At 40.4% G+C, this 20942-nt stretch overlaps 1 protein-coding gene across 3 annotated transcripts in view; it reads left to right on the top strand.

Moving 5' to 3' along the window:
* REPS2 (RALBP1 associated Eps domain containing 2) overlaps positions 1-19959 on the top strand; it is a 236160-nt gene extending 216201 nt beyond the window's left edge. For all 3 annotated transcript variants that reach the window (XM_057538983.1, XM_057538984.1, XM_057538985.1), the window contains one exon: positions 14609-19959. In XM_057538983.1, coding sequence (XP_057394966.1) covers positions 14609-14677 — 69 coding nt within the window. In that variant the 3' untranslated portion in view covers positions 14678-19959. The remainder of the gene's footprint in view (positions 1-14608) is intronic.
* The last annotated feature ends 983 nt before the right edge of the window (positions 19960-20942 follow it).

Here is a 20942-nt window from a genome sequence, read left to right on the forward strand (position 1 = left end):
TGCTGAGAAATCCACTGATAGCCTTATGAGAGTTCCCTTTTAAGTTACAAGCTTCTTTTCTCTTGCTGCTTTTAAGATTTTTCTCTTTGTCTTTGATTTTTGACAAGTTTATTATAATGAGTCTTAAAGAGGAACTCTTTTAAAAAAATAAATTTATTTATTATTTTATTTATTTATTTTTGGCTGCATTGAGTCTTCGTTACTGTGCACGGGCTTTCTCTAGTTTTGGCGAGCAGAGGCTACTCTTCGTTGCAGTGCCCACGGGCTTCTCATTGCGGTGGCTTCTCTTGTTGTGGGGCATGGGCTCTAGAGCACAGGCTCAGTAGTTGTGGCTCACGAGCTTAGCTGCTCCGCGGCATGTGGGATCTTCCTGGACTAGGGCTCGAACCCATGTCCCCTGCATTGGAAGGCGGATTCTTAGCCGTTGTTCCACCAGGGAAGCCCAAGAGGAACTCTTAAGGTGAGTTTGTTTAATGATCTGTGAGCTTCATGAACTTGGATATCCATATGTCTCCCGAGATTTGGGAAGTTCTCAGCCATTATTTCTTCAAATAAGCTTTCTGCCCTCTTCTCTCTCTCTTCAACTTCAGGAACTCTCATAATTCACAAACTATTTCTTTTGATGACATCCCATAGATCACGTACCTTTCTTCATTCTTTTAAATTCTTTTTTCTTTGTTCTTCTCTGACTGGATAGTTTCAAAATCCTTGTCTTCTATCTCAGATTCTTTCTTCTGCTTGATCCATTTAGATGTCGATGTTCTGTATTATATTTTTAATTACATTCATTGCATTCTTCAGCTCGAGAATTTCTGTGTAGTTCTTTTTTATGATTTCTATCTCTTTGTTAAACTTCTCATTTTATTCGTGTAGTGTAGTTTTCCTGATTTAATTGACTTCTCTTTCTGTGTTTTCTTGCAGCACATTGAGTTTCCTTAAAATAGCCATTTAAAATTCTTTATTGGGAAAATCATAGATCTCCATGTCTTTGGGATTGGTTACTGGAAGATTATTGTAATTCTTTGGTGGTGTCACGTTTCCTTGAAGTTTTGTGTTGCTGTCTTCACATTTGAAGTAGCAGTCACCTCCTCCAGTCTTTACTAACTGCCTTCAGGAGAGAAATACTTTCTATCAGCCCATTAGAGATTCTGAGAATTTCTCAGATCTTCTATGGGTACACTTGCTCAACATTTCTTGTTCCTTCTTGTGGCAGAATTCTTAAGCTTGTATGCCTTATTCTGATCCTGCACAACACCAGGCCAACTGCTAACAGCCTCCCTTTTGTTTCCCAAAGATGGCACTACAGCTCAAATTTGTGGTCTCTCATGGTGCACAGATTTGGGCCAGCAAGGCTTTCTGTATGTGCTCAGTCATTCATGCTGCTGTCATCAAGAATGTGAACAGGAAGCTTGCCACAAGTTGGTGGTGTGTGTAAGTCCCATGGAGTGCTGAGAGTGCCCCATGGCCAGTTGGAAGATCCCCAGGGGCTTATGGGTGGGCTTCTTGATGGAGTCCCTGGACACATTTAGTAGGATCCATGTTCCTTTAATCCTCTTTTGAGAGTCCTGTTCGCCACTCTCCAGCCTCTTCCCCCTCCCCACCCCCAAGTCATGCAGTTCACAATTCAGTGCTCTGGATGGGGCGAGACAGGAATGAGCCTCTTTGACAGTGTCCCACACACCCAGGGAAACTGGGTGCTCATGTATGCGCTCTTCCTTCCCCTATGGGAGAAATCATAGGCCAAGATCTTTTTTAGTCCTAAGCTGTGCTGCTTTGTGAGAAGGTGATGTGAGTAGTCAAACAGTTCTTCTTGCCCTCTGCAGTGCATCTAGACTTGTATTATTTTTCTTTAGCATTGTGCTGGAACTTCTCTGCTTGAAACTTGAACTTCCACAAAGGCTGTTTCATCTGTGGGTGATTGTCTAAAACAGTGTTTTCGAGGGTCTCCTGGACTGTGGCTGAGAGGGGCTAGAGCTGCTTCATGGGCCCCTGCTTGGTCCAGAGCTGGAACTGAGGTCTGTGTGCCTATTACCTGATGCATGGCTGGACGAGACTCCTCCTGGGTCCCTTGGTGTATGGTGCTGGATCCCAAAGCTCCCAAAAAGGCCCTTTGTCTGTGAATAGAGGCCAAATTGTTATTGGCAGGGGGATATGGACGAAGGATGTCTTACTCAGCCGTGCTGATGACATCACTCCTGGTAGTTCTATTTTTAATTTTTTAAATGAACTTCCATAGTGTTTTCCATGGTGGCTGCACCAATATCTATGATACATTTTGAATTATGTTTTATATATGCTGTGAGATTAGGGTCAAGGTTCATTTTTTTCCATACCAGTATCTCATTAATCTAGAACCATTAGAAGAAAAGAGTTTCTTTTCCTCCTTGGATTACTCTGGTGCCTTTGTCAAAAATCTAATGACTATATAAGTGTGATTTCTTTATGGGTTCTTATTCCATTCTATTAACCTATTTGTTGATCTTTTTTTTTAAACGTCTTTACTGGAGTATAATTGCTTTACAATGGTGTGTCAGTTTCTGCTTTAGAACAAAGCAAATCAGCTATACATATACATATATCCCCATATCTCCTCCCTCTTGCGTCTCCCTCCCACCCTCCCTGTCCCACCCCTCTGGGTGGTCACAAAGCACTGAGCTGATCTCCCTGTGCTATGCAGCTGCTTCCCACTAGTTATCTATTTTACATTTGGTAGTGTATATATGTCCATGTCACTCTCTCACTTTGTCCCAGCTTACCCTTCCCCCTCCCTGTGTCCTCAAGTCCATTCTCTAAGTCTGAGTCTTTATTCCTGTCCTGCCCCTAGGTTCTTCAGAACCATTTTTTTTTTTAGATTTTATATATATGTGTTAGCATACGGTATTTATTTTCCTCTTTCTGACTTACTTCACTCTGTATGACAGTCTCTCCATCCATCCACTTCACTACTACTAACTCAGTTTCGTTTCTTTTTATGGCTGAGTAATATTCCATTGTATACACGTGCCACATCTTCTTAATCCATTCATCTGTTGATGGACACTTAGGTTGCTTCCATGTCCTGGCTATTGTAAATAGAGCTGCAATGAACATTTTGGTACGTGACTCTTTTTGAATTATGGTTTTCTCAGGATATATGCCCAGTAGTGGGATTCCTGGGTCGTATGGTAGTTATATTTTTAGTTTTATAAGGAACCTCCATACTGTTCTCCGTAGTGACTGTATCAATTTACATTGCCACCAACAGTGCAAGAGGGTTCCCTTTTCTCCACACCCTCTCCAGCATTTATTGTTTGTAGATTTTTTGATGATGGCCATTCTGACTGGTGTGAGGTGATACCTCATTGTAGTTTTGATTTGCATTTCTCTAATGATTAGTGATGTTGAGCATCCTTTCATGTGTTTGTTGGCAATCTGTATATCTTCTTTGGGGAAATGTCTCTTTAGGTCTTCTGCCCATTTTTGGATTGGGTTGTTTGTTTTTTTGATATTGAGCTGCATAAGCTGCTTGTATATTTTGGAGATTAATCCTTTGTCAGTTGCTTCATTTGCAAATATTTTCTCCCATTCTGAGTGTTGTCTTTTCGTCTTGTTTATGGTTTCCTTGGCTGTATAAAAGCTTTTAAGTTTCATTAGGTCCCATTTGTTTATTTTTGTTTTTATTTCCATTTCTCTAGGAGGTGGGTCAAAAAGAACCTTGCTGTGATTTATGTCATAGAGTGTTCTGCCTATGTTTTCCTCTAAGAGTTTTATAGTGTCTGGCCTTACATTTAGGTCTTTAATCCATTTTGAGTTTATTTTTGTATATGGTTTTAGGAAGTGTTCTAATTTCATTCTTTTACATGTAGCTGTCCAGTTTTCCCAGCACCACTTATTGAAGAGGCTGTCTTTTCTCCATTGTATATTCTTGCCTCCTTTATGAAAGATAAGGTGACCATATGTGCGTGGGTTTATTTCTGGGCTTTCTATCCTGTTCCACTGATCTATACTTCTGTTTTTGTGCCAGTACCACACTGTCTTGATTACTGTAGCTTTGTAGTATAGTCTGAAGTCTGGGAGCCTGATTCCTCCAGCTCCGTTTTTCTTTCTCAAGACTGCTTTGGCTATTCGGGGTCTTTTGTGTTTCCATACAAATCGTGAAATTTTTTGTTCTAGTTCTGTGAAAAATGCCACTGGTAGTTTGATAGGGACTGCATTGAATCTGTAGATTGCTTTGGGTAGTATAGTCATTTGCACAACGTTGATTCTTCCAATCCGAGAACATGGTATATCTCTCCATCTGTTTGTATTGTCTTTAATGTCTTTTCATCAGTGTCTTATAGTTTTCTGCATACAGGTCTTTTGTCTCCTTAGGTAGGTTTATTCCTAGGTATTTTATTCTTTTTGTTGCACTGGTAAAGGGGAGTGTTTCCTTAATTTCTCTTCCAGATTTTTCATCATTAGTGTATAGGAATGAAAGAGATTTCTGTGTATTAATTTTGTATCCTGTGACTTTACCAAATTCATTGATTAGCTCTAGTAGTTTTCTGGTAGCATCTTTAGGATTCTTTATGTATAAGTGTCATGCCATCTGCAAACAGTGACAGTTTTACTTCTTCTTTTCCAATTTAGATTCCTTTTATTTCTTTTTCTTCTCTGATTGCTTTAGCTAAAAATTCCAAAACTATGTTGAATAATAGTGGTGACAGTGGGCAACCTTGTCTTGTTTCTGATCTTAGTGGAAATGGTTTCAGTTTCTCACCATTGACAGTGATGTTGGCTGTGGGTTTGTCATATATGGCCTTTATTATGTTGAGGTAAGTTCCCTCTATGCCTACTTTCTGGAGGGTTTTTATCATAAATGGGTGTTGAATTTTGTCAGAAGTTTTTTCGGCATCTATTTAGATTATCATATGGTTTTTATCCTTCAGATTGTTAATATGGTGTATCACATTGATTGATTTGTGTATATTGAAGAATCCTTGCCTTCCTGGGATAAACCCCACTTGATCATGGTGTATGATCCCTTTAATGTGCTGTTGGATTCTGTTTGCTAGTAGTTTGTTGAGGATTTTTGCATCTATGTTCATCAGTGATATTGGCCTGTAATTTTCTTTCATTGTGACATCTTTGTCTGGTTTTGGTATCAGGGTGATGGTGGCCTTGTAGAGTGATTTTGGGAGTGTTCCTCCCTCTGCTATATTTTGGAAGAGTTTGAGAAGGATAGGTGTGAGCTCTTCTCTAAATGTTTGATAGAATTCGCCTGTGAAGCCATCTGGTCCTGGGCTTTTGTTTGCTGGAAGATTTTTAATCACAGTTTCAACTTAAGTGCTTGTGATTGGTCTGTTTATATTTTCTATTTCTTCCTGGTTCAGTCTCCGAAGGTTGTGCTTTTCTAAGAATTTGTCCATTTCTTCCAGGTTGTCCATTTTATTGGCATAGAGTTGCTTGTAGTAGTCTCTTAGGATGCTTTGTATTTCTGTGGTGTCTGTTGTAACTTCTCCTTTTTCATTTCTAATTTTATTGATTTGAGTCCTCTCCCTCTTTTTCTTGATGAGTGTGGCTAATGGTTTATCAATTTTGTTTATCTTCTCAACGAACCAGCTTTTACTTTTATTGATCTTTGCTATTGTTTTCTTTGTTTCTGATTCATTTATTTCTGCTCTGATCTTTATGATTTCTTTCCTTCTACTAACTTTGGGTTTTGTTTTTTCTTCTTTTTCTAGTTCTTTTATGTGTAAAGTTAGATTGTTTATTTGAGATGTTCATTGTTTCTTGAGGTAGGATTGTATTGCTCTAAACTTCCCTCTTAGAACTGGTTTTGCTGCATCCCATAGGTTTTGGATCATCGTGTTTTCATTGTCATTGGTCTCTAGGTATTTTTTGATTTCCTCTTTGATTTCTTCTGTGATCTCTTGGTTATTTAGCAGTGTATTGTTTAGCCTCCATGTGTTTGTATTTTTTACAGATTTTTTCGTGTAATTGATAACGAGTCTCATAGTGTTGTGGTCAGAAAAGATACTTGATAGGATTTCAATTTTCTTAAATTTACCAGGGCTTGATTTGTGACCCAAGATATGATCTATCCTGGAGAATGTTCCATGAGGACTTGAGAAGAAAGTGTATTCTGTTGTTTTTGGATGGAATGTCCTATAAATATCAATTAAGTCCATCTTGTTTAATGTATCATTTAAAGCTTGTGTTGCCGTGTTTATTTTCATTTTGGATGATCTGCCCATTGGTGGAAGTGGGGTGTTAAAATCCCCTACTGTGATTGTGTTATTGTTGGTTTCCCCTTTTAAGGCTGTTAACGTTTGCCTTATATATTGAGGTGCTCCTATGTTGGGTGCATAAATATTTACAATTGTTATATCTTCTTCTTGGATTGATCCCTTGGTCATTATGTAGTGTCCTTCTTTGTCTCTTGTAATAGTCTTTATTTTAAAGTCTGGGGCTTCCCTGGTGGCGCAGTGGTTGAGAATCTGCCTGCTAATGCAGGGGACACGGGTTCGAGCCCTGGTCTGGGAAGATCCCACATGCCACGGAGCAGCTGGGCCCGTGAGCCACAACTACTGAGCCTGCGCGTCTGGAGCCTGTGCCCCGCAACGGGAGGGGCCGCGATAGTGAAAGGCCCGCGCACCGCGATGAAGAGCGGTCCCCGCACCGCGATGAAGAGCGGTCCCCGCACCGCGATGAAGAGTGGCCCCCACTTGCCGCAACTAGAGAAAGCCCTCGCACGAACCGAAGACCCAACACAGCCATAAATAAATAAATAAAGTAGCTATTAAAAAAAAAAAAAGGATTTAAAGTCTGTTTTGTCTGATATGAGTATTGCTACTCCAGTTTCCTTTTGATTTCTATTTGCATGGAATATCTTTTTCCATCCCCTCACTTTCAGTCTGTATGTGTCCCTAGGTCTGAAGTGGGTGTCTTGTAGACAGCATATATACAGGTCTTGTTTTTGTATCCATTCAGCCAGTCTATGTCTTTTGGTTGGAGCATTTAATCCATTTACATTTAAGGTAATTATTGGTATGTGTGTTCCTATTACCATTTTCTTAATTGTTTTTGGTTAGTTATTGTAGGTCTTTTCCTTCTCTTGTGTTTCCTGCCTAGAGAAGTTCCTTTAGCATTTGTGGTAAAGCTGGTTTGTTGGTGCTGAATTCTCTTAGCTTTTGCTTGTCTGCAAATGTTTTAATTTCTCCATCGAATCTGAATGAGATCCTTGCTGGGTAGAGTAATCTTGGTTGTAGGTTTTTTCCTTTCATCACTTTAAATATGTCCTGCCACTCCCTTCTGGCTTGCAGAGTTTCTGCTGAAAGATCAGCTGTTAACCTTATGGGGATTCCCTTGTATGTTATTTGTTGTTTTTCCCTTGCTGCTTTTAATATTTTTTCTATGTATTTAATTTTTGATAGTTTGATTATTATGTGTCTTGGCGTGTTTCTCCTTGGGTTTATCCTGTATGGGAGTCTCTGTGTTTCCTGGACTTGATTGACTATTTCCTTTCCCATCTTAGGGAAGTTTTCAACTATAATCTCTTCAAATATTTTCTCAGTCCCTTTCTTTTTCTCTTCGTCTTCTGGGACACCTGTAATTTGAATGTTGGTGCGTTTAATGTTGTCCCAGAGGTCTCTGAGACTGTCCTTAATTCTTTTCATTCTTTTTTCTTTATTCTGCTCTGCGGTAGTTATTTCCACTATTTTATCTTCTAGGTCACTTCTCTGTTCTTCTGCCTCAGTTATTCTGCTGTTGATTCCTTCTAGAGAATTTTTAATTTCATTTATTGTGTTGGTCATCATTGTTTGTTTGCTCTTTAGTTCTTCTGGGTCCTTGTTAAACGTTTCTTGTATTTTCTCCATTCTATTTCCAAGATTTTGGATCATCTTTACTCTCATTACTCTGAATTCTTTTTCAAGTAGACTGCCTATTTCCTCTTCATTCGTTTGGTCTGCTGGGTTTTTACCTTGCTCCTTCATCTGCTGTGTGTTTCTCTGTCTTCTCATTTTGATTAACTTAACTGTGTTTGGGGTCTCCTTTTCGCAGGCTGTAGGCTTGTAGTTCCTGTTGTTTTTGGTGTCTGCCCCCTGTAGCTAAGGTTGGTTCAGTGGGTTGTGTAGGCTTCCTGGTGGAGGGGACTAGTGCCTGTGTTCTGGTGGATGAGGCTGGAGCTTGTCTTTCTGGTGGGCAGGACCGCATTGGTGGTGTGTTTTGGGGCGTCTGTGACCTTATTATGATTTTGGGCAGCCACTCTGCTAATGGGTGGGTTTGTGTTCCTGTCTTGCTAGTTGTTTGGCATAGGGTGTCCAACACTGCAGCTTGCTGGTCGTTGAGTGGAGCTGGGTCTTAGCGTTGAGATGGAGATCTCTGGGAGAGCTTTTGCTGTTTGATATTACGTGGAGCCAGGAGGTCTCTGGTGGACCAGTGTCCTGAGCTCGGCTCTCCGACCTCAGAGGCACAGGCCTGACACTCGGCCGGAGCACCAGGACCCTGTCAGCCACACAGCCTTTGCTTTCTTCTGCCAGTTTTCCCCAGGATTCTGTAGGCTCTGGATCGAGTGGGATGTCCCAGCTGGTCTTATCCTGGCCACCAGAAGCTCATGAAGAGGTGGAAAAATAGTTTGCCCTCTTCTTTTTTTAGTGAGTGCTTGGCCGAGAACCGTTTTTTTTCTAGGGCACCTTGTAAATGGAAAAGCTTATCCGGGTTAAAAGTTCTTGCTGTGGCTGCTGTAATTCACGGTTATCTTGCATAAGGTTAACCCGCTTGTTCAGTCTTAAAACAAAATTTATTCACCTGACGCCTCACGCTGGGCCCAGTTCAGCTTCAGTCTGAACCCTATTTGTTGATCTTTATATTGGTACTACACGGTCTTGATTTCTGTAAGTCTTGAAATCAGGTAGTACAAATTTTTCAAGATTCTCTGTCTAATTGGTTAGGTTTTAGAAAACACTCCTCTCAGTAGTTCTGAGTGTATAAGTATTATGTGTCTTTTGTTAAATTTGTTCCCATTGTTTTGGTGACACTATTGCAAATTGAACTGTTTCTTAAAATTTCATTTTCTAATTGAGTTTATGAAGGCCACAGAATATAAGGTCATACAGAAAGCAATTATATTCCTATATACAAGCAATGAACAACTGATCACAGAAATTTGAAAAACAATACCATTCATAATAGCTCACCCCCTCCCCCAAATGAAATACTTAAGTATAAATTCATCATAAAACACAGGATCTGTATACTGAAAACTACAAAATGGTGCTAAAAGAAATCCAAGAAGACCTAAATAAAGGGAGAGACATATGCTGTTTGTGGATTGAAAGACTCAACATAGTAGTGATACTATTTTTCTCCAAAGTGATCTATAGATTCATTGCAACCGATCAAAATCCCAACAGGATGTTTTGTAGATATAGACCAGCCTATCCTGTAATTTATATGTAAGGGCCAAGGAACTAGAATAGCTAAAACAAATTTGCAAAAGAAGAACAAAGGTAGAGGAATCACTTTTAGTATCAAGCTTCAGTAATCAAGATAGTGTGGGATCGATGACAGATCAATGGAGAGGGATCGGGAGTCCTGAAGTAGACCACATGAATATAGGCATTTGATCTTTGACAAAGGTACAAAATCAATTCATTGAGGAAAGGATGGTCTTTTCAAGAAATTGTTTTGTAACAGTTGGTCATCCATCTGTAAAAAAATGAACCTTGATCGAACACCTCACTCCTGATACAAAGATTAACTTGAAATGGATCATAGATGCAAATGTAAAACATAAAGGTATAAAACCTGTAGAAGAAAACATAGGAAAAAGTTATTGTGACCTGGGGTTAGAAATGATGCCAAAAGCACAATCTATAACAAAAAAAATCAATAAATTGGACTTCATCAAAATTAAAACTTTTACTCTGCCAAAAACACTGTCAAGAGAATTAAGAGACAAGCTACAGACTAGGAGAAAATATTTGCAACCCACGTATTTGACAAAGGACTAGTGTCCAGATTATATAAAGAACTCAAAACTCAGTAATAAGAACTCTCAAAGCTCAACCAACTCAATTTAAAAATGGGCAAAGGACGTGAACAGACACTTCACCAAAGAGGATATAAGGATGGCAAGTAAACATGTGAGAAGATATTCAGCATTGTTAGCCATTAGGCAAATGCAAATTGAAACCATGATCACAGACCAGTATACACAGTGATAGAATTGCTAAAACAGAAAATCGTGACAGCATCAAGTGCTGGCAACTGGAACCCTCGTGAATTGGTGGTGAGAATGCTGAATGATACCCCACTCTGAGTAACTGTTTGGCATTTTCTTATGAAGTAATATATACATTTAACCTTGTGACCCAGCAGTTCCACTCCACCTTAGTGAAATGAAAAATTTATGTTCACTCAAAAACCTGTACACAAATGTTCATAGCAGTTTTATATGATAGTGGAAACGTGGAAAAAACTCAAATGTCCTTCCAAGGATGAATGGATAAACGGAGTACAATGAAATAGTACCCATCAGGCAAAAGGAATGATACACGCAGCAATTGGAATGAAACTCAAAGGTGTTATGCTGCGTGAGACAAGCCAGTGTCAAAAGGTTATGTACTGCATGATTCCTTTTATTTGACATTCTTGAAAAGGCAAAACTATAGTGCTGGAAAACAGACCACTGGTTGTCAAGGGTTATGCATGAGGTGAAGGTTTGTATATCAATGAGTAGTACCAGGGAGCTTTTTGATTGTTGGAACTGTACTGTACCCTCTTTGTGGTGGTAGTTTCACAAATCTATATGTGTTAACATTTGTAGAACTGTACAATAAAAGAAAAAAAGTCAATTTTACCATATGATAATAAAAAATAAAATTTTGTAAAATGTCACACTTTGTTCTGTTTTATGGATCTTTGTATGTGATCTCGTTTTTGTTTTGCATTTTGCTTTTGCCTCCCCCTGCCCCCACCTTTGCTTTGGCGTAGGTCACTGTTATCCATTGGTCTCTATATTTGGTAGGCCCTTTTAATTGGGAAGACCATATTTCTCAGTTCCTGGAGTTTTCTTGATTTTTATTGACCTCCCTTCCCCCATTTTCTCTGTTCTCCCTTCCTGATATTTTTCAGACACTGGACTTCTTAGTTTGGTTTTCTAATTTTTCTTTTCTAGTTTCTTTCTTTTCTCTTCTTTCTTTTTCTTCTCTTTTTTCTATATGTGGAGACATACTTATTTTTAAACTCTAAATCTCCTGTGTTTAATAACCAAGAGTTCATTTTTTTTTGTTGTTCTCTGATTCTTTTCAATGGCATCCTATTCTTGTTTCATTGTTGTAATATCTTCTCTTAATGGTAGTTTTTCTTCTTTCTCAATACTTGCTTTTTTTGTTGTTGTATATACTTCTAATTAGATACTTTCCTTCAGTAGCTGATGGTCCTTCTCTGCTTATATTTAGGAGGAGGATGAGAATGCATATTGCAAGTTCATAGCCTGTTGTGGGGCTTGTCAACTTTGAGCTTCATTTTCCCCCAGTTTGGCTGAGCTGTAGAGTTGGGGAACCCCCAAAGACAGTGTCATTTGCTGTTTCCTCTTGGTCTGGTTGGAGTCCTCAGGGAGGAGACTCTTGTGGTCTCCTGCATGGAGGGATGACCTGGTTCAGTGGAGGAGAGGGCTCTGGTTCTCAGCATTCAGGGCATTCATTTAATCTCCCTATTTCCAGTCCAATTTCTAGTCCTTAATTGTATCTCTCTATTGCTAATCCAGAGGCCATCTGTTTTACCTTTCAAAGGAATAAATCCTCAGTGTTCTACCATAGTGGCAGGAAGGATTCGGGGATCTAATTACTTCTGAAGCAGACTTTCAGGCAAAACTTATTTAAGCCAATCGTCCTCCCCTCTTTCACTCCCACTTTCATAGGTATCTGGTGCTGCCAATTTGAGTCTTTCAGGGATTCTTCTTTGTAAAATCAGATTGGTTCTTGTTTTATCCCCATGCTTGGCTTGCAGTTCACTTTTCTTTACTTGATCTGTAGAAGTGAAAAAGTTCTAGGTCTAGTGAACAGAAGTCTGAAGAATCATCAAGCAGAGCTCTAGTCATGGCTTCTCAGTCAGTTCCCAGACTAAGTCAGTTTACAGATACAGAACCCTTGAATAAAGGGGCCTCTGAGTCACCGTTAGGAAGGACCCTACTCTGCAGCCAAAAGTTTATATTGTTAATCTTTCTCCCAGCCTTTCCCAAAGTGTGTGACTGTGCACTGGGGAAAAGGGACTCATCAGATTTAGGGGGGATTACTGGACACAGGCTCTGAAGTGATACTTATTCCAGGAGAACCAAAACATCACTGTGATCCACCAGTTAGAGTAGGAGCTTATGGAGGTCAGGTGATCAGTGGAGTTGTAGCTCAGGTCCATGTCACAGTGGGTTCAGTTTATCCTCGAATCCACCCTGTGGTTATTTTCTCCAGTTCCATGATGCGTAATTGGAAGAGACGTATTCAGCAGCTAGGAGAATCCCCACATTTATTTTTCTTGGATTTGCTAATTCATTCAGCATTCATCAGTTTGCCTTCCAGCTTACCAATTTTATTGCTATCACCTCTTCCCTTTTGTCTTCCCTGTCCTTGTGTGTCTATGACCATGGGCACCACCCCCCTCCCCCAGTTAAAAAAATTGTTTTAGTAGAGTTGCAGTAGGGAATGAGTTTGGTACATATGTTCAGTTCTGTCTTTACCTGCAGCCTCCATCTATTGGGTTGGCCAAAAAGTTCGGGTTTTTCTGAAAGATGCTGTGGAAAAATAGAACGAACTTTTTGGCCAACCCAATATATTATTTTGCTGGGTGATGTTACATAATCTTATGGCTTTGAAGGCCATCCAATCTCATAAATTTATGCCTCAAGCCCTACTTCTCTTTCTTCTAAGCTCTACACATGTATTTACAACTGCTTATTCAACTTTTCTCCTAATATATCTGATACACATCTCAGATGCTTCATTCCCAACCCTCTCCTTGAAATGCCCATTTCTCATCCAATCTTCTTGTTCTCAATTAATACCACACTACCAGCCTCCCACTTGCTCAATCCCAAATCCCTTTCCTTCTTTCCTATATCACCTTCATCAACATCTCCTATTAGTTCTAGATTTAAATTATGTCCAGAATCCATCTCCTTCTCTCTGTCTTTATGGCTGCTACCTCATCTAAGCCATTTTCATTTCTCACGTGGTTCCATGCAGTAACCTCCCAACTGCTCCCTGCTTCCACTCTTGTCCTGCTACAATCCATTGTCTATGCAGTAGCCAGAGTGAAAATTCTGAATTCTAAGTTAGGCCGAATGCCTTTCCTGATTCAAAGTCCTCGTTGCCGTACACTTTGAATGGCATCCACACTCCTTATTCTGTCCACAAGGTGCCTGCCTAACTCTTTGACTCTAGCTCCTGCCAAGGTCTTCATTGTCCTCTCTGCTCTGGTCACACAGGCCTTTTGGTTCATCAAACACACCAAGCTTGTTCCCTCCTTTGGGGCCTTAGCGGTTGCCATTTTATCTCCCTGAATATCCTTCGCCTGTATTTTCATGTGGCTCACCTCTCACTTCATTCAAGTCTCTGCTCAGTAGCATCCGCTTTGAGAAGCCTTCCCGGGCCACCCTCTCCACCTTTCTCCCAGATCCCCCATTACTCTCTATTACATCATCTTATTTATTTCCTTCTGAAAGTATCTTGGTTGTTTTTTTTTTTTTCTTCTGACTTTCTTGTCTTTCTCTAGCCATTTGAGTATGAGCCCTGTGAGGGCATTGGTTTGATCTATCTTGTTCCTTGGTGGTATCATCACACCCAGAGCAGAATCGGGCCCATAGTAGATAGATACTCAAAGACTGTTGGATGGTAGGTAGGAGGGTGGGTGAATAAACGTTGGTTGAGCTCCACGCTACTATTAGCATGTTGTTTCTTCTGGGACGTCTCAGAATTGAGCCTTTATACAGAATTCTTTCCCACCTTGACTGATTCAACTTCAGAATGCCTTTACGTATCCCCATCTCTCCCTGCCAGTAGGTCTGTTTTAGGGCTCAAAGTTTGAATTCCCAAATAGCAGATTGTAGATCCTGTTTTCTACCTTTAGCCGAGAAGTCACACCTTCAGCCATATTTTGTGCAGGAGCCTGGATGACACGTTGGTGGAAGGACGACCAGTGCCCTTTCTCATCCCTCAGTCCTGATCCAGTATGGCGCTGGAGTGGAAACAAGAGATCGCAACTAGAGATGTAGTCCTGATGGCTCGCCTCTCAGTATTAGGAGTCTGCTTTTGCTTTTCTGCTCCCTTCCAATCCGTTTTTTTATTTTTAACATCATTCTGTGCCAGCCACTGTTAAAACTGAGGGTGAGATTTAGGCGTGGGGGGTGGGGAGGGTTGGTCAGTCAGTTTCATTTCATCATCTTAAGAAAGGAGTCGAGAGACTGCAAATTGCGAAGCCTCCTGTGTCCGGTCACCAGCTTTAAATGTGGTGCCTCCCAGTCCACTTGTCCTTGAGTCATATGGCACCTAAATGCTTGTGGGTCCAGTCATAAGTTTCTTTTCAGTATCTGATGAAGTAGGGATGAACCCAGGAAATGACCCCTCTCTTCTCTTTGTTTTGTACAACTCAGGAGGTTCATCAAGAACGGATTGCATTGGAAAACCAACTGGAACAACTTCGTCCAGTCACTGTGTTGTGACCCCCAAGATTCAAGTAACAGTGGGTGACCTTTCCTGCCAAGATCTTTCCTTTGAATGTTTCAACGCAACTACTTGTCATAGATGTCTGAGACTGTGTCAAAAGCTCTTAGCAGCGGAATATAATCCATATCACCTTTTCTCTTGTGCTTCACGTGTACGTTTTACTGTGGTGGAAAAAATACAACTGATTATCACACTTGAAATTGTAACTATCAGTGGAATTTACCTCCCATTCTTAAGTACTTCCTCAAGGTGTTAGATGTTGCTCCTTACCCAAAACCAATCTTCTAGCAAATAAAAACAATTTAGAGCCTTACTTATTTAAAGAATTTATGACTTGTACAAAACCTTGTAATCCAGTACCTTCAGGTTTTATTTTCGTATGTATATCATATACAGTAGATTGGTTTCCTGAATAATTGTGATTCCAACTGGATAGTCTTTGGCATGATGATAATAAAAACAAAAAGTAGAAGAAAACAAAAGCATTAGCTTTAGACTGGCGCTGTGCCCTCCACCACTATATGCCAAAAATTGCTTCTCTAGTGCCATCTTGATATTATATCTAGCTATAAATAATACATGACTATTGTTTTCTATTGAATGGCAAAGACTTATTCAGTCTTTACACCTCTGTAAAGTAGTAGTTTTGTCCATGATCTATTTAACTTGGCCCAGCTAAGCCGTCAACCCAGACAACTCAGCCCTTTCATGTAGATTTTTGGGCAAGAGCAATCTGCCTGAACTGCCTTGCCCGATCAAATTAAATAAATAGTTGCCAGATCTCTACTTTTATCCTGCATGGGTTAACATATCTGTAAATGCATGAATTTGGAAACCACCCATCAGATGTGAATGGCTGACGAGACTGTTTGGACTGATAAGTATTTGTTGTTTGAATGCAAACAAACTAGGGAAGAAGGGGCAATGGTTGTTACCAGTAATCCAGCAATCTCTGGTAGTTATTTTTGTCTTTGTTATTTTAACCCGGATCGTGAGTGTATTGGGTATGAAGAAATAATGAAAGAAAGCCGATCCTCACACTGGATATATGACTATTTTGTTCTCTGTGAAGTGTACCCTTGGGAAGGGATTGGTTTATGTGCAGTTCAGAGGCGCCCAACCGACTCCAGTGTAAGTGATGTAAAACAGTAAGCTCAAATTGCAGAAGCCAGTACTCTATAGAAATTTACATAGCCTCTGCTTCTCCTGTAAGCTCAAGTTGAAAGTGGGAATTGATCGACCCTCCCAGGTATCCGGCCTCACCAGCTTTAACATCACTTCAGGAGACGGATGGCAAGACATGCGGTCTCTTGTGCATTTTGCTAATTTACTGATTCTTAGGATAGCGGGGTGGGGTGTGCTAGGGTTCTTTCTGAAGTGGTTTAGGATAGGTTTGTGGTACGCGGGACTAAGCCTTTGATTTCAATAGAGTTGACTGCTTTTAGAAGAAGTAGGCTTTTATTTTTAATGCTTTCTTACTCCATTAAGCTGTATCAATAGCTTAATGGCAGAAGAGAAACGCTCAAACAGATGATGTTTTTCCAAAAAAAACCCAAATTGTTGATTCTGTTCTGTGCATATTAAAGGATTCTGAATTGCTTGGATTTTGAAAATCACAGGACTTGAACTATTTCTCTAGTCCCCCTTTCCTTCCCTTTTGGCTGCCTTTTTTGTCCCCGTGGGAGGGGTTCAGAGTCAGTTTAAACCCTTCCTAAGATTATGAATGGGTGAGTGCACATTTTTTAGGTAAACTCTTTTCACTTGTTCCGAGATCTGGGGGCTGCAACACATTTTATCAACAGTGTCCTTGTCACAGACGTTTCATATCATGTTTGCCTTTTGTTCCGTTCAATCCAGGAAAGACTAGCATATGCACTTTATCTCATAATCTTCCAGGACATATGCACACACTCCAGATAGCACTTCATATCCATTAAGCAGACATATAAACTAAAGAATGTTAGTCTATGTTATGCATTTTTAAAATATTGACATGTTTTTCTCCCATCAAGCCAAGGCCAGAGTGAGCCAAATTAGGAGGTTGGGGTTTTGTTTAGTTAGCTTGGTTTTCATTGAAGGAAAATACTTGCATTGGACAATCAAAGCCTCATGCGTTGCACAGTCTAACCAGTAATTTAACATAGGCATCATTAAAGCCCACACCAATAATATCTCCACCCCACCTTCTTGACTGGACTTAAGAGTGACCACAGTTTCTTAGTTGCCTAGAAGTGGATTTTAAAAAAAACAATTACACCCCCCCCCCCACACACAGAACATGGTATTACCTAACTAATGCTCATCCTCTGTTTCTCTGTTTTCGTAGGATGTATACTTTTATTTAATTTAGGATTATAACTCCTGATAATGTTTCTGTGAGCCTTTAATATGATTTATAGGAAGGCTGGGTTATTGATATCACCATTATACCTCTTCTATAAAACTACTCAAGCATAAGACCTTGTTGGGCAGAAGTCTCTGGGCAGAATGTTGATGTTGCCCCCATCCCCGGGGGTTTAGTAACCTTATTGTTAAGTGGTCTTCCTCCATGGGAGTCCCATAGTCCCAAGGGTGAAAACACGGTGGGAGTAGATCACCAGCTTATTGGGTACCTCAGTGTCTCTGGTATGTGGCTTATTGCTTTGGCCACCTCCCTATCCAGCAGCCATGAAGCACCCAAAAGGTAGATTTCTGGAATGCAGGAGTGTGTTGGAATCAAGGCAGACATTTGCCTTAGTTGGAGGGATCTGACTGCTTTATAAATATTAGAGGAGTGCTTTGGGTCTGGTTGGGAGAAGGAGGCAGCTTAGCTGGGAGCTGTGCCCATTTTCTTCTCATTGCACAGTAGGATGTCAGAGATGAGAGGACCCCTTCCCATATCCTGCATTTGCTTGTGGGGAGACCAAGGCTCTAAGAAACCACAGTTCCTAGTCCAAGAATCTATAGAAGAAGGGAGCTGGTGGCAGAGTTGGGATTTTATGGATTCTCAGTTGAGTCCTCTCGCCACTAACATTACTAAGAATAGATTAGAAGGGTTTTTTCTATGTACCATGTTGAATCTTATTTACTTAATTAATCAGTCTTAAAATATGAAAACATGTCTTAGTGAGTTTTAGGTCTAGATAATTCTCTTGGATTGAAGCAAAAAATAAAATCTGAAGAGAAAGAATATGATTGAAGTATCTGTTCTTCAGAACACCTCGTCTTTCATGATGCAGTAAATTACCCTGAGTTTCTTGGCAGAACTTTTGACAGCTGTTGCTTTGAATGGATTCCATTCCTGTATTCCTTATGGGAGTTTGTTTTTAAAATAGACTACTGTGATTGAAATGAACTCAATATGTAGTAAGTTATAGTTTTCTTCAATATATCTTGGGTTACTTGGGTTGCAAATGTTCAGTTTCAGCACAGTTTAGGGTGAGTAATCAAAAACATGGATTTTTCTTTGATTTCCTAGTAATGTCTGAACTATCATAAAGCATTCTTCTCTTCATATGTGACTTGATTCTAATCTGTTTCTAAATGATATTTGTCCATTTCTTAGATGAGCTCACAACCCTGGTAATGATAGATGTGTTCTTAGAAGATCAATAAGAAAATAATCTGGAATGGATGTTTTTCTTGAAATTAAGACAGACATTTGCAAATGTAGTAGTTGGAAAGATCTCAGTTTCATTATAACACCTTAGAGCTAAAAACATTTGTTCAGCACAGGCTAGAATCACACCTCCTGACAAGATATCACTAAGGGAATTTGATTTTTAAAATATTAAAAAAAAGAATTACAGATATCATAGCACCCAGATCTTCCCATATTGCTGAGAAGTAGGACTCAGTAGGTTGTGGTTTGAACATTATGAATGTGAACAAAATGAAATCTCTGTTGAGAGGTCTTTTTCTCCTCTAGTTAAAGAGAACATTCTAGTAACTTTGGTTTCTCTTTCCGACTGGTTTACTCTGTTTCAAGTGTACTCTTTTGAAACTGATTTCAAAGGATCACTTGAATTTACACTTCAGTTATGGGTGCTTTGTTATAGTTTTTTGACTCAGTGTAGTTCAAATTCCTAGTGAGAAGTGGGGGGATGTGGGCTTTTGCAGTCCTGAAGTGGCATATTCTGCTTCCCCTTCAGCCCAGGCTAAGGGAGGCGGCCCACCGATGCCCACAGATTAGTCGTCGACGGCAGTTTATGAGAGTCTTACTCTAGGAGCCTCCCCACTTTGCTGTTTGCAGTGAGAAATGTAGCTGGTTATGTGACCCTCCCAAGAGCAACTGTAAGAACAGCAGACCAAGAGGGCCAGACATGAAGAGCAATACAAACCGATTCTCCCCAAAATAGACTTTCAGAGGTTGCCTTACTAAGTGTTCCCTGAAACAGCCAGTCTGTGAATGTGGGGAGACATCCCAGGTGCACGGTCACTTTCAGGCTTGTCTCGTTATTTTCTACATGTGATTGATAAAGGAACCTTTTCCGAAAGGCATTACAGCCAGCGGTTCAATCGACAGGATTTGTTCTAGTAACAGAAGTCTTGCTCTGCTCTCAGCACTTGAGGAGTGTTTAGTTTTTGTGTTTTGGGAGTTCTACTGTCCTGCTCTAAGCTAAGTTCATGACTGTGGGAGGTTGGAGAAGGTGGTTTACGATTCTGAAGACCAGAGGACACTGGAACTTAAGCAGGCCAGAACTGGAATTTGAGGGCTGCAGTAGGGAAACTTCTGGTCCCAGTTCTGTCATAAAGCACTATGTCGGATGTCAGGACTGGATCCTAAAGCTCCTTCAGGGAACCCTGACCTGGGAATGGAGCAGGTGACGCAGGGACCCCCTTGTATGGAGATTGGATCAGCTGAGTTGTGTGGGTTTTATTTTGTTTTAAGGTAACTTGTGTGAGGGCTTCAGCTGCAGCCACCCTGGGAGCTGGGGTGTACCCTTACCTTTAGCCATTCTTTTTGTCTTCAGCACAAATCCGATGTTCAAGTGAGCCAGAGGTGGGAAGAGCCATTTTACTCCTTGTAGCTGTGGGCCTGGAGAGATAATGAGCTGATGGTCTATTTTAACCTCGAAAGTAAAAATGTATATTTTTTCACTACAGTTACATTGAACAGTAGAATGAGGAACAGCAAAGTATGTATTTGATGCCTTCTGTCTTTTCATGATAATGTGCTAACAAGTTGTGTTAGTATTTTACTCAGCCAGAGTCTCATTCATGTGCTAAGCATTGGGAACTGTATGTATATTGATCTTAAACATAAATAAATACAGGGTGTCCTATATTTGGATTGTGACTTGTCAACTCAAGCTAACCTTACTGCCTCTCTTTCACACTTGTTGGAAAGTCTGTGGAGAACATAGTAGGTTAAGAATCTCCAACTCTGGAAAACGTACATGCTGTGAAACTGGGGTGCTATGTGAAAAAATAAATGTCTGATAACGAAGTGTGGCTCTGGTGGAGTCTTGGTGTCAGTCAGTGTATTGTGGTCTGCATTTGGTCTCGTGCATTTAATGCAAGTGACGTGAAAAGGAGTTGGAGGTCTTCCCAGTTAAATCAAAGTCTGAGATCTGGTTATTTTCACCTCCTAGTGATCTGAGCTGGGTCCTTAAATATCTGTGCCCAGTTGACAGTCGGCCTTCATGGGGTATCATGGCCAGCTCACAGTGTATTTTAAAGATCCACCGAACTGAAAACTTGGATTAATCTAGGGTCAAGTTTTTTGCCTCATCTTCTTGGCATTCTTTGTGTTCAGAAATGTTTCCATCATAATGTCCTTACCTAGCATGCAAGGGAAGGGGAGGGATCAGGAAGGGTTGGCTTTAAAACCCAACCAAGTAACCTGGCACCCCAGTTGCAGTTTCTTATCTTTAAAACTTGGGTAATCTTAGGAGCCACCAGTCTCCTATCAGGTGGGAGTTTTATTCCGTACTGTGAATGCAAATTGGCCACACATAGGATATTTCCAATCTGGTAGTTCCAAATGCCAAACTAACTCTGGAAGAATCGTCCATGATTTGGCTCATAAGCTTGGCCACTGGAGACCACCAGGCCCTGACCGTTCCCAGGGATCTGAGATCATCTAGGCAAGTGGTTCCCAAGTCTGTTCCCCAGACCATCATCAGGGAACTTACTCGAAATGCAAATTCTTGGTACCCACCCCAGACCAAGTGAATTAGGAACCCTGGGAATGAGCCCGGCAATCTTCCTGTTAACAAGCCCTCTAGGGGACAGTGATTGCTCACTAAAATTGAACTCCTGATCTTGCTAACCACATTT

The sequence above is a fragment of the Balaenoptera acutorostrata genome, chromosome X (genome assembly GCF_949987535.1).
Source record: "Balaenoptera acutorostrata chromosome X, mBalAcu1.1, whole genome shotgun sequence".
NCBI classification, from domain to species: Eukaryota; Metazoa; Chordata; class Mammalia; order Artiodactyla; family Balaenopteridae; genus Balaenoptera; species Balaenoptera acutorostrata.